The following is a 15,049-nucleotide window of genomic DNA, read 5'->3' as shown; positions in this document are numbered from 1 at the left end:
TCTGCATCTCCGTCCCATTTCGCAGCACAGGGGAGAGCCGAAGCACCCCTCAGGCTGAGCATCCAGGGTTCAGCACTGACCATGCTCAGGTCTCGCCCTGGAAAGCACCAGAGCGGAGTGTTCAAGCTGAGACTTATGATGTGCCCTGGAGTCCTTCATTTCTCTGCAGTAAAACTCCCCAGTGAAGGGAAAGCATTTTTCCTCATCAGCCTACAGCTTTTGGTGGAGGCCAGACATGACCATGCGCACCCTCTCAGCCTGCCCTCTGCAATGGATGGCTGAAGCTCTCAAGGCTTTGGCCAGCTGGCTATAAAATGTTGCCTCTCTTCAGCTTATAAGTGGACTCAAAATATACTTTTTTTCTTTTTTTTTTTTAACCCCCTCATTCCAAGGTTCTTCTCCACCTAGCCCTGATGCCCTGATAGTGCCAGTAAAGACCAGATGAAAGCCTGGCTATTGGAGGTGGGCTGAGGCACAATCCTCACCACAACCCTAAAGGGTGCCACCCTTTTTGTGTTCTTAGTCTCACTAATTGCTGCTATTTGTTGCTATATAGCACAGGAATTGGAGTCTTGATAAGCAAAGTGATTTTGGGTGAGAAGGTGGTCCCAGTCCCTGCTGTCACCCCAGGCCTACCTGGACTGGCTACAGAGTGGATGTGTCCCAGTTTCTCAGCTGACAGCCTGATGTATTGACTTAAATGAGTCTGGAATTACTCATAGCTACATAGTAGTAGGTTTTTACCTTGAAAAGGTAGAAAAAGAAGAGCTAAATTCAGTTCCAGTTAAAATCTAAAGTAATGATAATTAACAAAGTTAACTCTTTGCTTCCTGTTCAAGTCTTACCTGCAGAAAAATTGGTCTGAAAGAGATTTTGGTAGACAACTTGGTCTGTCCTCCTGCCCTGCCACAGGGTCAGGATTGCTGATGGATGCTTGTCGAAGCTGTTCTCCATCTCTTTAAGCAGTCACTACTATTTCAGTGTCCCTGTTCCTAGAAAGCTGTTCCTGGTGTCCAGTGCGCATCCTTTGTGCTGCCATTTCAGCCTGTCACTCCAACACAGACATGAAGAAGAAGTTAATCCCCATGTTGCCCTAGAACACACCTGTAGCATTTCATCCTCCCTTTTATCTCCTCCTAAGGGCAGTGCCTTGGTGCCATTTAGTTAAAGCAAAACTCCTTCACTTGAAAGTGTGTTTTTCATGTGCAGTAATTCAGTGTATTTATTTCCCATGTGATGTTAGTAACAGTAGAAGGCCAGAAATCACATCAGGTGCAGAAAAGCAAGGAGAAGGCAATGACAAGGCAGTGACATGATTGAGACGAAGAAGTGCACAAAAGAGAAGTAAACCTCAGACAACCTGAGTCCAGGCTGATACAATACCTCACCCGTGAAAGCATCACGCTATGCACTGAGACTGACAGATCGGCGCCCGGGTGCAGCAGGAGAGGAATGTCAGATAAGCACGAGCTGTGGATGGCAACTTCTTCAACACTCACAACTAGAGAGTGTTTCTTTTGTACCAAGATGCCTGGTCTGTTCAAATCAATCCCACTTGCAACACAGTCTTCCTGGAAGACTTACAGTTTCTGTGTTGAGTTTCAAGGTTTAACAGTGACAGGTAAATGGGATAAGGAGGTGGGACATGAAGAGACGATGTGATGGAACTTGTTCTTTCACATACAGCAGGTCAACATTGGGATTGGGACCATCACTTGGGTTTTCTAGGGTTGTACTTCATTCACTGTACTCCATTACGGGCTAAGGACATTTGCTCACATCATAGGGCTTTGCTCAAATGAGCACAGATCTACTCAGCTAATAAGGTCCCAGCTCAGGAATTCAATTTTTGGACATGACATTGAAGCCCAAGGGTCCAAGCAGCACGACCTGGGCCTGTAACCCGTGATAGCTGCTCAGGGTAAGGCAAGCTCTGACGGACCTGTGGGACGTACACGGATATAACATCAGATCATGCAAGTTGCATCAAGGACTAATTGTCACTGGAAGGAAAACAACCAAAAACCCAAACTGTACAACTGCTTGCTCCATGGATGACTTCTGAGTCACAAACTGCAAACCCATTGGTGAGATTTATAACGCAAAACTCGTATGCACACACATGGAAACTCCTTCTTCCACAGCATCACTAGCTCTTTTCTCTGTCTCCAGGGAGTATTATTTCATTATCATGGTAGATGCTGTTTCATTATAAAGCAGATCTGATTTAGGTGGCATATTGTTTATAATGGAAATAATCTTAGTGTGCAGCATCCAGAGTAGTAATAATATGGTGCCACTGTAACCCCTATGAGACCTAAATGGTGAAAAGGACACGCGACATCATAGAAAATATTTTCTTTACTCGTATAATTGCCCTAATTTCCTTCAGCGTGAGATGTAACATGCTGATTTGTACTAAACCAAAGCTTTCTCTGCTAACATATTCTTCTCACTGACAAAGTTTATGGAGTAGAAAGCTTTTAAAAGATATAAACAGAATTTAGTAAATTGCAGCCCAAACATGAGATGTTGCAATAAAAAACATGATTTATGATTTTTTTAGATGACAATTTATTTTGACTTTGTCAGTTATACCGCACACTCTATAATTTCATTCTATTATTTTGTATTAAGCCCAGTATTTTGTGTTTGACCAAAACATGTCATCAGTCTCCCCTTACAAATGCGAGAACATTCAGAATTATGGCTGAAAAGAAAAAAAAACATATATGGAAGAGCATAATATCATGCTAGAGTTTCAGCATTAGTTTTTCTGAAAACTACTGTATCTACTGACTTTTAAATTACTCTCATGCCATTAATGCTGAGAATAATGCTAGCCAGTCTAGGGAAGTGATCGTCCCTCTGTACTCGGCACTGGTGAGGCCGCACCTTGAATACTGTGTCCAGTTCTGGGCCCTGCACTTCAAGAAAGATGTTGAGGTGTCCAGAGGAGGGTGACCAAGCTGGTGAAGGGTCTGGAGGGTCTGACCTATGAGGAACGGCTGAGGGAGCTGGGGTTGTTTAGCCTGGAGAAGAGGAGGCTCAGAGGTGACCTTATTGCAGTCTACAACTACCTGAAGGGAGGTTGTAGTGGAGTGGGAGTCGGCCTCTTCTCCCGGGCAACTAGTGATAGGACAAGAGGACACAGCCTCAAGCTTCGCCAGGGGAGGTTCAGGTTGGATATTAGGAAGAATTTCTTCTCAGAAAGGGTCATTACACATTGGAATGGGCTGCCCAGGGAGGTGGTGGAGTCACCATCTCTGGATGTGTTTAAAAAAAGAGTGGACATGGCACTTAGTGCCATGGTCTAGTTGACATGGTGGTGTCAGGGCAATGGTTGGACTCGATGATCCCAGAGGTCTCTTCCAACCTGATTGATTCTGTGATTCTGTAAATGGGGAGTGGGATGGGAGTGAAATGCCGTGCACCATGAACAGTCTAGTACCTCCTTCTTTTGTGGTTCAGTCCCATTAGAAGATGTTACACTGCTTACGGGGGCATCCCCCAAGTCTTGAGAAATAAAAGCAATGAAAGCAGAATTCTTCCTTGTAGTGTGCAGTGTCTGCTCGCAGTCACGCTGCACTAAATCCTGGGTAAATCGAGCCAAGTCAGCGCAGTTGGTCTGGATTTACACCCAAACCCTGCGGAGCAGAACAGAGCCCTCTGCTCGGTTAACACCTTCAGGTACATCTATGAATACATCACGTTTACGTAGCACCTGCACCGCCGTGCAGCAAACCACTGCACAGACCCCACATACCACAGCTGGGGAAGGAGATGTGCAGGTGGGAGAAAAGCTCTGCCCACCTTCAGGTGCTGGAAACCTCCTGAATGAGACCGGTCAGAGTGTCAAGTGAGAGTGGCTGCTAGGAAAAACCTCTATTTTTAGGTTTTTTTTCCTCCTGTTCATGCAATGGATCAAGCCCTGACCTTGTTAAAATCAAACAAAATACTTTTACTGTATAATAAAAATTCCATGTTTTAATACATCGCCATGCACAAATGAAGTCAAACAATGCAGAGTACAAAATTGTCAAATATACAAAATGATAAAGCAGATATCCAAAGCTTCCAGAGATCATGCCCAAAGATACCAAAAATTTGATATTGATTTTAATTTCATCGTTTAAAAGAATTCCTCCCTCCCACACGGGTTTTATTTTTTGTTGATTTTTGAAAACAGAAGGAATTAAAGAGCAAATATAAAAACTGTCGGGTGGAATTAACAGTGACGTCTACTTTGTATACTAAAAATTAGATTGCATCATAATTTCTGTTTTGGGAAAAAAATCACTGCTGTACAGATGAACACCTTGGGCGCCTGGGGAAATCCAGCGTACATCAAACAAAAAGGCACGCTTTTGTCTTATGCTACCTCATTTGGCTCTGTCTTTAAAAAGTTCAGCCACAGACGGACTGGGAATGACATTGCGGCGCTTTTTAACCGTCAGAGTGCTGGCATTTTCCTAGATTTTCAACCAAGTTAACATTAAGAGGAGATCACTGACTTACTTTCTCAGTGAATGTAAAGCAGAACTGACTCTGAAGGCAGCTGGACCAGACACAACTTGCTGGCTTCAGGGGACCGTTTTGCCCATAGAGCATGGCCATGGGCTGGCACCCAGCCTTTCTGCATCCCACTCTCCTGCATCAGGCCACCACGTTTCCCAGGATCTTGATCCCCACCTCCCACTCACTCCCTGCAGCTTGTGTCCATCATCAGCTGCCGGTGCCAATGTGCAAGCGCAGCCTGGCATCTGGTTCTGTACGTGGGCCACTGATTTGGAGGCAACCTTTGGTGCGGCTGTAATTCCAGCTGTCAGTTATCTGCTCTCCTCAGGGTCAGGTTCAATCAACTTTAAATTCAACTCCCCAAAACAGAAGAGACCAATTTTAGAGGCCCCTTTGCTGATTTATGTTGTGCAGTGTCAGGCAGGCCTTACCTCTACTTGTGAAAAAGAAATAATCATTGCGAGGCAGGTCCATATAGCTACAGTCCCTAAAAGAAACTGAGTGCAAAGCCCAGCATGTCGAGAGCATGTCCCTGCCACTTCCAGATTCTGGAATAACTGTGAGAAAGTTAAAGATGTGCCTTTTACTCTCGCCAGGTATCTCAGCAGCTTAGTGCAAAGCAAAGGAGTCTCCTCCTCAGAGCACGCAGCCTCTCTGGGGAAACACAGGTCATTCCCATTGCCAGAGCATTGCCCCATGCAGTTCGGCTGTATTTTAGGGGAAGCCCAGCAGACAGCAGCAACCCAGATGATGCCCTGAAACGTGGGGTCCGATTCTGCAAGGTAATGTGCCTCCTGCAATGGCTCTAAGAGAGCGTTCAGCACAGCACAGGACACCAGGCTTTGCCTACGGGTTAGCCCAGCACAGCCCAGTTCCTCCCCTCAGTCAGTGGCGTTGGACTCAGGGGGGAGCAGGCTGAGCTCGGGGTCTCGTGCTGAGATGCTTTGCATAGGCTGGAAGCTCTGTGCTTTCTCTGTTGCCACTTAATCTCTTTTCTACTTCTTTTCCTCTCTTTTCTTCTCTTTGCAGAGAAGGAGCCTCTTGCATACACGGGATGCAGATGAAGTGGTAAGAGGACTCCAAACATTTCTTTATCTATCTGGACTAGTCTTGAGACCAGAGCCTGGCTCAGTAGGGAAAACCTCTGTCTAGATGTAAAACCGTGCTCTCAGTAAACAAAACCAACCAAACAAACAAGTCCCCTAAGCATCTGACGGGGTAGATTGTGTATCGCTATTTAATTTGGTGACATGATATTAAATAGATGAATTCAAGGCAAGTGTTTAATAGAAGTAACGTGATTACAGATGTAACAACAGCTACAGCGAAGTATTTAGATATATTTGGAATTAAAATCAGGTAGGAGCTTTTCATCTCATTCCCAGACTAAGCCTGGCTGTGTTATAACAGTGCTGGCAATCCCACTTTCAGGGCAGAAGCGGATGTTATACGGTCATCTGCAAGTTCAGCTGCTTCCCCGTCCAGCCTGACCCCATACGTGCCCGTTAAGGACCGCTCTCCTCCAGAGCTGCAAGGTGGGTCAGCAGCACAAGGACACTCGTAAGCCATCATGCACCGAAGCCAGTGACGCTGCAGAATTTATTTGACAGGCGGCCGGCATGTACCAATGTTCTTTAAACAATAAATCTAGACCAAACTCATTTTCTTAGGATTTCACACTGGATTAGAGAAAGAATCCCCAAAGATCTTTATCTTCTTAGCTATGGCCGTAGCTAGCTCACTTCTTGTTTCAGCTTCTTGATGTCGATTCAATACCAATTTGCAGTAAGTATTGCTTTTACGGTTTCTCTTGTCTGCGTGAACTGTTTACTCTTTAAAACGTACATCCTCATTTGTGCTGTTCTCCACTGCCCGATGAAGCCTAGCAGAAGGTGTCTCTCACGGCTGGCCCTTGCCTCGCACCTATCGACAGCTGTTTTGTGAAACCTGAACCTTTGCTTAATAAGCTCCTTTGCTTATTTCCAAGGTGCAACATTCAAAGCAGACAATAGGGCCCAATCCTGCAACAACCCACTGCCGGGAGCAGCTCTCATTGCTCTGGGTAGTCCCGCTGAAGTCATTTCACGTCTAGGGCTTTATTAACTGGCTGCGATGGGGCTTGTCATGACAGCAGGAACAGTTTGCTGTCTTTGAAGCAAGGAACTCGTGTACCGTGTTCAGCTGCGCAGCAATACAATATAGTTCTCAATCAGCACCGCAGCTTCTCTGCCGGTTTTTGAAGGCAGGAAAATCTGTTTCTTGCCAGCAAGATGCTACCTCCTTAATTAAGAGGCAGACCCACAGTTGTTATTCCTCACTCAGACTACACTTCCACTTGGCCCCATCATTTGAGTGCATCATTTTGTCTCAGGCTGTTATTAATGAAAGACAACATACTTTATATGTCCAAGGGTTTGTGTTGTCCTTTCTTGTCTGTTTTTCTTCCTTTAATTATGCACAGAAGGACCTTGCAACTGCAACTGCAAGGTCTACCGATGCTCAATGACCAAATGCTGGCAAGCACAGCTCTGTTCATGTAAGCTGTTTGAATTAAGACCATTTTGTGTGAAAAAACAGATATAGGTTGCCCTGCCTTCCTGTAATACTGGAAACTTTAAGATATTTTTAATTTAGAAGTTTACATCTGATGATCTAGTCTAATCCTTGCATAACACATGCTTAATAACCTCATCTAGTAATTGCCGCACCGAGCCTGGATTTCAGTTTGAGGTAGAGCTTATTGACTTAGAAAAAAACTCTGCATACATTTAAAGACTTTATGTGACTTTATGTGATGGAGAACACGCCAGGTAACTAAGTTGTCTCCCGGGTAATTATCCTCCCTGTCAAGCATTTGCACTTAATTTCTAGCCTGAAATCAGTTTCCAACCAGTAGAGCACATCATTGCCTTTTCTCCTAAATAAAAGAGTTACCTGCCTTCAGACAGCACTTCCCTGCCCAGGTAGAAGATTGTGATTGCAGACGGAGATCAAGTCACCTCTTCAAATTGCCGCTGATAAATTAATAGCTTGAGCTTCATTAGTCTGATACTATAATAAGACCTGTTTTCCTGCCCTTGAATAACACTGGGAGCGATTGAAAATAATCTTTCCAAGTTGTCGATACCCTTTTTGACAGACGGGCAGTAACCAAACAAACTGGAACAGCATCGCTATTGCCAGGTCCTATGTCCCAGCTGGCAAGAGCATCTCTGGGGCTGATGTTGAACAGATTATTTATCGCACCTTCACAGCCACTGTATTATTCCAGATGTACTCCCCATGCCTCGAAGGGGGACTTGCTGCCATCTCTCCTGGATTTCTGACTTTGCCATCCTCCAGGTTACTCTCTACCACTGATCTGCTCCATATCGTTACTTACCGCACCCCTGTTTTTGTCATCTCTGGGTATTGCCAACAATAACTTTCTCTTTCCCTGGGAGAAATATTGAAAATAGAGCATACCTTGGGAGGAGCTCATTAGGAATACTCTCGTTGATGAAAATTTCGTATTTACAACTATTTTTGTGATCTAGCCTGTTATCAGTTTTAATCCACTTAATATGGGCGATATAGATTTTGCATTGTGCTATTTTGTTCTTTATCAGAATCAAATGATCTATAGGAGGGTAAGTATAGTATGCCAGCAGAGTTTCTTTTATGAACAAGCCTTTGATATCACAAAAAATGATAGTGAGTTTATTTGGCATGATACATTTCTATAAAAATCATTTGGAGAGTTTTATCAATTTTTAATTGCTTTAATGATTGTGTCATATCAACCTTTCCATGATTTTGCCTAAGACTGATAGGAAGCTAATAAGCCTATAGTTTTCTGGGTCAAATCACTAGTTCTTTTCAATTCTTGTGTTTTTGGGTGTCATTTGAAGCTTCTTTTATGCTTTCTGGTTCTGAACAGTCCTAGGCAAGTTTTCCTACACTTTTGGATTTGGTTATCTGGTTCTGCAAATTAAAAAAAGTATGTTTGGATAGTTGCTACTTAATTTTACCCATAATTACTGACAGAGTAGGAGGAATTACATTTTAATGTGCAATCTGACTCCCTCCTTCTACTGCTTTCAAATACCAAATCAGAATATTTGTTGGTTTTTGCATATACTGTGAGTGATCACTGTGCTGTGCCTGTCTAACATCAGACTCAGCTTTGCTATGACTGTATTTATTAGGATATATGTAAAGCCTTTGGTCTAACCAGCCCTAACCTATTGGCCACTGACTTCCCATAGATTTTTTTGGCTTCCCTCATCAAACATCTACTTTTCTTACTTGCTGATTTATCCTCATGAGCCTGCCTAATCACCCATACGTCATGTTGGTGGTTTTTTTTGCACTCCAGATAATTCTCCTGGATTTTACTATAGGAGGTTGCAGGTAATGCTGGTAGCACTTTCCCCCCCCTGCCCATCAATTTTAATTATACCAGAGGACCATTTCTTTTTAAATTAAAAACTTATTGACCACAGTCTATATATACCAGGGTCAATTGCAGCACAGTCCTGCAGCGGGGCTGTTCAAGGAGACTCTGATGGCAGAGTTGTTAATTGTTAAAAGGGGAGCAATGTGAAAGATGCAGGATTTTACTTTGCTTGCCTGAGACAATTTTGAATAATTGAGATCTTGTGGCTTTGTGGCAGATGGAGGGAGGTTCATTTTAGTGATAACAAAAAAAATACCCCAGGCCTGGCTGCATGGCTGGCATTAATCAACACATCTCCAGAGACTTTGATGGAGTAGCGCCAGTGTAGGTCTGCCGAGGGTCTGGCCTGGGGTCTCCTGAAAATTCAGGGCAAAACAAACCCAGAATTTTGTCATTTTTAATGGTCTTATTTCCTCAACAACGCTGCAGCTGCTGTCGAGTGACAACACTTACCCCAAGGAACAGACGGGGAGGGATGAAGCCACCGGTAGAGCATCGCCATGCAGCTGGGCGGGTGAAACCAAAGGGCTCGCGGAGCTTTTTCTAAGTCCCCTCCTGGAAGGCTGCATTTCCCTTCACAGGATAAATGGTGGGTGTTCAGGCACCGAATGCCACGCCAATGAAAAAAACAAGGAACAAAACAGCGCAAAGGACGCTTTCAGCTGCAGGGTATTTTCTGGGGCCAGCAATTCCTTCAGGTGTCTAGTGCAGGTCTTCTCACGGCTTGAAGCACTGGGGATGGCTGAGTCTCTCTCAGCATTTCTTAGCGGGGCCCGATCCTGCGACCTTTCTCGACATAAAGAAACCAGGCGAGCACGGCAGCAGGGAGAGGCACCGGGCACGGGAGGAGGGCTGCAGGTCTGCACAGGGAGAACGGTGTCCTGATCACAGTACTGGTTTGGTTCAGAGATAATAACTAGTGATCAATGCAACATCAGCGCTGGCCTTTGTGAATTTATCTGTCTCCACAAGGCTGATAATTGCTGTTTTATGAAAATAGCGTTAGTCTCCTACACTTTTGCACCGAACTAATGGCTCTGGGTGTATTTAAATTCACTTCCTTTGCCGGAATAACTTATTCGCTCCCTTTCATGTTGACTTGGTCTTTGGCACTCTCGACATAAATGATTTATTGACTAGAGATAAAGCATTCTTTCCCCTGAACTGTTCCTGCGACCCAGGCAAAAGCGGATGTGTCTGCTATTAATAAGGTGTTTGGCATAAAAAATGCAATAGACTTGATTGTCTGCACTCAATAGCCTTTCCGAGAACACAGTGCCTGCCCCCATTCACAATAACAAAAATCTCTCCCACATGTTTATTTATATTAAAAAGTTTTCAGAAGAATATGCTGGGATCCAGATAGTTGTTCAGTAGATGTAGAACAATTTCATAAATATCCCTGAGGAAGCATGGCCTACTTTGGGAGAATAACAGTGATTAAAAAATCCAAACACGATGAATAGTTAAATACAAGCCAAAAAAGTACAGTTATTTCCTTATGGCTCCTGCAGACAGTTACACATGTGAGAAGTGTCATGGGTCTCAGGGGAACTATGCTTGCAGTTATCCACATGCACAGGCTGGCTGTAGGATGGAGACCTACACCAGCTTCAGAGGAGATTTGTCCGATAGGCACCTACAGCAGACTTCTCACCGAGTCTGGCTACACAAGTGTCTGGACTTGATTTTCACATTTCTCAGGGCCTATAACACTGCTTTTCTAGGTCACCGTAGCTAAAATCCAGGGAAGCTTTTAAAACAAACTGTTTTAACAGAAGTGCACACATCTAAGTTCATGCCCATATACTGGAAGATGTTCAAAACTAACATTGAGACAAAAAATTCTTCTAGTGGCTCTCTGCCTAACTCAGCTTCTTCTCGTACGCCCTTTTAAGATAACACTTGCTGACAAACTCTTCTTTTATCATTCAAATTATTCCCAATTTTTTCACTGGGCAGTAAAATAAGAGAGTTCCTACTGCAGAAGTACAGCATTCTCTTTCTTTTTAAAATTACTTATATCAAAGAGGGGTTTTTTAATTGCTGTACCAACATGAAATTGATGTCAGTTGCCAGAGCACATTTTTAAAACCTGTAGCAGAAAGAGCTGTAAAATTTGCTGAAGCTTACAGTGGACCAGTGCCATGCACACGGCCTGGTCTCTTGGTATCAGATTCCATCCTGCAACCCTATGAAAAGCTCTAAAAAGTGCAAATGTTGCCATTGGCAAAGATTCTTATGTCTTAAGGAGAATTTTTACACCAATTAATTTCAAACTAGGGACGAGGATTTCCAGAAAGAGAATGTAGAAGCTTACTGCTTTGTCATTCTTGGGAGCTCCATTTGAAAACCCATGGAAAGACCCAAACCATTAGAAATCACTAGTGACTTCTGCAAATCTTGGCCATCAATAAAAATAATTTGCTTTTGGACTGAATACTATAGAAGTATCCAACATGCTGAATCTGAGATGGGTAGAGAGCTGAAACCTAAGCCCATACCCATCTGAAAAAAATTAAGCCCTATCGATATTTATCTGTTGGTCGTACGGGCACCCTCAGTGGTTGACCTTCCATTCCCTGGCAATGAACTGTACAACAGTTTTTAAGAATTGTAACACAGGAGCTTCCTCTAAAAAGGTCCCTTTGACTTGATGTAGCTGCACCTTCTCTCCATCGCTGCATCTTCACACCAGTATGGTGTCTCACCCAGTTTGGCATATATGCGAACAGCGACTCTATAGTACCTGTCTATCAGACTGGAGAGAGTGATGGTCTTTAAATACACAAAAAGCTACCTTTGATATTAAAGAAAGAAGGAACAAATAGGTAAGTCCCCTCAGGATGTTGATGGCATCAGTTCATTATAAAGAGTGTGTCAAGAAGGTCCTGATGTAAGGAACAGACACTAATTCCACTGAGTCCCCCATGGAAGAAACAGTATCACAGCCAGCTGTGATACAGCCAGAGATGAGGCCAGCCATACAGAGACTGAACAAAAAACAAAGCTCAGATTGAATGCAACAGTCTTGAGCCTGCTACAGTATATTGAAAGGCTTATTGGAACCATTTGCTTACTCCCAGTTCCTACCAAAATACTGTTTTGGATAGAAACTGGAAAAAGTTAATGAAGAAGTCTGCCCTCTCCAAAGGGAGTGTCTTGCTCCTTAGAAGTGTAGTCTTACACTTTACCTTGTTCGGAGAGTTTGGTTTGGACTACGATTCCCCAGCCTTGCCCAAAACATAAATGGTGGCCAGCATAAAGAACCTGAATTCTTCCAGTTTATTCTGGTTTTATTGTAGACCAAACCCAGGGTGACATGCATTTCTGAGAAAGGCTCTCTCCCTTGCCTCTCCCTCGCCAAGTAAGAAAACACATTGGCACACTAGAAACGAGAACCTTTGATATTTGGCGGATGAGAGGGAGAGCAGACACAGTGCTCTACAGCTCATTCAACCTACCCTGTTCTTGGCTACCTCTGTGACAGCTGTTCTCTGAGTCTTGATAAAAGAAGTCACACCTCTGCCATGTGCAAATCTATCTACACAATCTACTGTGAATTGGTGAAGGTATGCTAGTAGTGGACTTCAGTTTGGATGCAGTCTCAGCACAAATACTGAAACGTATCCTCAGTATTTTTAAAAAAGACCATTTTATATATATATATACGGACTGTGCTAGTTCTGTGCAGAAAGCACGTATGAAGTGCTGATATTGTTTAACAGAATACCATTAGACTGCAAAACTAACATATACAAGACGCTTACATTCCTATCGGGGTGTAATATTGTGAACATATCCACTGAGACTGGAGAATTGCTGTAAGTTTTTCCTAAAACATCATGCCATCTGCATACATAATAAAAGAATACAGTAGTTGCCATGCTAAAACAGGACTTCTAGTGAAGGGCATAGACAGTCCCCTAAAGGGAACTCAAAAGTTATGCACAGTGATGAAAACTGGAAGAAATTTTCCAGCTAAAGGTCTGTCAATGACCATTTTCAACTAATGAGCATTGGATATTATGCACCACATTTTTACTCCACAGCAAACCAGGTCTTCCCAGAACACGTCATCTTGAGTGGGCTGATTTTACTTCAAGTTTGTCTTCAATCCTCCATAGTCACCTTCTGGCAGTGCCATTTATTATGTTTTTTTCATGAAGGAAATTTCACTTTCATATCAAGTGGCAGGACAGCAGCTTTAGAGGCTGGAAATGTTTATGGAGAGCTCTCTGCTGGGGCTGTAAGAAACAAAACAGAAAACCAAAACCAGACAGTGAGTATAGAACAGACCAAAGGAATTACCATGTATTTCAACTAAAATAAAAAAAAGTCAGGTTTGAGCCAAGTAAATGTACTTCTGCTGTAAAGACAAACTACTCCGAGAATATATATTGTGATCCTGGTACTTTTTAAATCAGCTTTACACATCAACCAAAAAACTCAGTGCTTAATCAATTCTTTAGATAAGTATAAAGCGCAGACCAGCAATCATTTATATGATTTAACAAATCCTGCTTGAATTTTATTGCCTCATGTGAAAGCACTGCTTACTCTTCCTCTAGTCTGAGTCCCAGAGAGCAAGCTCTTTGGTTTGATTGGCCTTGCATTAACTACTGAAGGCTTGATAGACAAATGGTGGAAAGGGTCTGCCAAATGCCAAAGCAGGGGCTGATGTTCCCTCACCATTTCTGCTGGTCAAGATGGCAAGAGTTGACCATTGCTGCATAGGAGATGTGAAAACAGCTCACCCACTGCCTTCCTCGCTTCAGACCCTGTACGATAATTAGGGAGTTGCAGAGAGTTTCTCTTTCCCTGTTAAAAGCAGTAAAGCACACTCAATTTTGGTGGCTGCTATTCCTTGCCTGAAAGCCCTTGCAAAGCTGTAAGGTGATCACATCATAAAGGAGGAATATGTGGAGGTTTCTTGTAATTACTCCTCCCCTCCACCCAAAATCTTCTTTGAGATGCACAGCAAAAGGCCAAGAGGTTGGACACAAGAAGCAACAAAAGAGATTCCAGTTAGATACAAGGAAAAAAAATTCTTCCTAGTGAGGGTGGTCAAATTTTGCAACAAATTACCTGACGAGGTTGTGTGATCTCCACCTACAGAGATATCCACAACACAACCAGCCAAGGCCCTGAACAACCTAACGTGGCCCTGCTTTGAGCATGGTTGAGTAGAATGATCTCCAGAGGTCCCTCCCAACCTAAATTATGCTATGATTATACATTTTCTGATGGGAATTCTGAACAGGAGCTGAGTGCCGGTGAAGGACTGCTCACACTGAAACGCATTCAGTCATTTATTCAGTATGGAGCCATGAAAAAGCATGTAAACCCATCACAGGTTTATACTGGCCTCTGCAGCCAAGTAGCCATGCAGAGGGAAGTTCAATGTGTTATTTCAATGTGTTTGGACACAGCTTTGTCCCTCACAGAGCCCTCACCCATCACCGGCTTTACAGACCAGATCCCTGACCAGGGCAGTGCTGGGACAGGACTCACTGGGGTGGGCTTTGCACCCTTTCCAGCTGATGTCCTGCTTCTTGCATGAATGTACGTGTCTGTATGTGTGGAAAGAGCTGGATTGTTGGGGTTTTTTTTTGGCTAGATTCCAAATTGTGAAGCTAATGGGATACTGATGCTGCCAAGGCAGCATTCACATCAGCTGAAACTCAGGCTGGCAGTGGATTTCTGCTTCTCACCCCTTCAAAATCATGCCTGGCAGGCTCTTCTCTGCAGGGTGTGGGCTGGCTGGCTCTGCCAAGCTGTCAGTTTGCCCGTATTTGCCTCTCCCAACCCCAAACTGTTGTAGCAATGAACATGAAGGTCTGATCGAGTGGGGAAAGGATGGGATGTTAAATAAGTAGGTGCTAGAAGAATGCTGAATAAGTTTAAAAAAACCCCCCTACACGGTGCCATAAGCACTTTACCCCTCAGTGTAAATATGTCCTGTGAAATAGAGGAACAATAAAAAAACAGTTGTCTTAGTTATTTCCTTCCTTATGTGGGCATATCCACCTGATTACAGCGCTACTTTTGATTTCTGTTTTTACAGCTGCCTTGCTTTTATTCTCAAGGTTC

At 43.5% G+C, this 15,049-nt stretch overlaps 1 protein-coding gene across 2 annotated transcripts in view; it reads right to left on the bottom strand.

Annotated features, from left to right (window-relative positions):
- Positions 1–3,959: 3,959 nt before the first annotated feature.
- SAMD12 (sterile alpha motif domain containing 12) overlaps positions 3,960–15,049 on the bottom strand; it is a 195,094-nt gene continuing 184,004 nt past the window's right edge. For both annotated transcript variants that reach the window (XM_068396367.1, XM_068396368.1), the window contains one exon: positions 3,960–13,203. In XM_068396367.1, the coding sequence (XP_068252468.1) occupies positions 13,181–13,203 (23 nt within the window). In that variant the 3' untranslated portion in view covers positions 3,960–13,180. The remainder of the gene's footprint in view (positions 13,204–15,049) is intronic.

The sequence above is a fragment of the Nyctibius grandis genome, chromosome 3 (assembly GCF_013368605.1).
Source record: "Nyctibius grandis isolate bNycGra1 chromosome 3, bNycGra1.pri, whole genome shotgun sequence".
Lineage (NCBI taxonomy): Eukaryota > Metazoa > Chordata > Aves > Nyctibiiformes > Nyctibiidae > Nyctibius > Nyctibius grandis.
Note: the sequence above shows the minus strand (reverse complement) of the source record. Positions and strands in the feature narration are given on the sequence as shown.